The sequence below is a fragment of the Empidonax traillii genome, unplaced genomic scaffold (assembly GCF_003031625.1).
Source record: "Empidonax traillii isolate 1590-97213 ecotype Southwest subspecies unplaced genomic scaffold, ASM303162v1 scaffold596:size394506, whole genome shotgun sequence".
Classification (NCBI taxonomy): domain Eukaryota; kingdom Metazoa; phylum Chordata; class Aves; order Passeriformes; family Tyrannidae; genus Empidonax; species Empidonax traillii.
The window spans coordinates 274,914-276,011 of NW_020955789.1; the positions used below are offsets into that span (position 1 = coordinate 274,914).

Below are 1,098 nucleotides of genomic sequence, written 5' to 3' on the forward strand. Positions count from 1 at the left end.
GGGGGAGCCTCAGTTCCTTGCCAGCAGCCGAATGCTGACACAGACAGACACACCCGCCGTGGGCTCCCCGGGCCTGCTGTCCATGCAACAGCTGGTGGCGAGGGCAGACGGCTGAGCTTCAGCCTGGGCAGCAGCACAGGGCAGCACATTCATGACTTTCTGCTTACAGAGGGATGTGTGGGTACCGATCCGTGAGTTATGACTATGGCGCCGCTGCTTATCAATACGGTCACTACGGCATGACACGCGTCGTGGGTGGCACAGGGGCCCGGGAAGCGTCCTGGCCCTGGCTCGTCAGCCTCCATCATGCCTGGATACCGGGCACGGGGCACATGTGCGGAGGGTCCCTCGTCCACTCCCAGTGGGTCCTCACGGCAGCCCACTGCTTCGATGATGTCAGGTAAGGAGGAGCAGGGAACGGGGATATCCTCACACCACCAGCAGGTGCCCTGTCACCAGCACCACGTCTTACTCCCGCCCCCTTTGCTTGCAGTGAGCCCAGCTGAGACTCTGGGCTCCAGAGAAGCCTGGCCTCATTCCACTGCTTCCTAGCAGCCCCCAGCTCACCATTCCCACAGTCTAAGGCAGACTAGGGCAGTCAGTGTGCCATAGCACTGAAGGCTGGCAAGTGTTGGGCTGCTGCAGTGCATGGCTCTGCTGCCTCTCACCCCTCTCTCTGCATCTGCTTTCCAGCAACATCAGCCTGGTGTACGTGGTGATCGGGGCCACCCAGTTGACTCATCCGAGCCCCGGGGCACAAGTCCGCTACATTAAGCAGCTGCGGACTCACCAATACTATAATCCTAAGACCATGAAGAACGACATCGCCTTGCTGGAACTGGACTATCCTGTCCTGTGCAGCCCCTACATCCAGCTGGCCTGTGTGCCCGACTTCCAACTGAGAGTGTCGGAGCTGGTATACTGCTTTGTTGCCGGCTGGGGTGCCACCAGTGCCAGGGGTGAGTTCCCAAGAAGGACTCGTGCTCTGAGGGCAAGCTCAGCACTCTGGGGAGACAGGCTGGGCTTCCTGACAGCAGAGGCCAAGGTTGGAGACCCACTGCAGGACAAATGGCTCTGGAGAGATGGGTGTGGCTTGAG

At 60.4% G+C, this 1,098-nt stretch overlaps 1 protein-coding gene across 1 annotated transcript in view; it reads left to right on the forward strand.

The window, feature by feature from the left end:
- Positions 1-1,098, forward strand: part of LOC114064934 (acrosin-like) — a 24,270-nt gene that overhangs the window by 639 nt on the left and 22,533 nt on the right. The window contains exons 2-3 of the mRNA XM_027898415.1: positions 170-400; positions 694-959. Coding sequence (XP_027754216.1) covers positions 170-400; positions 694-959 — 497 coding nt within the window. The remainder of the gene's footprint in view (positions 1-169; positions 401-693; positions 960-1,098) is intronic.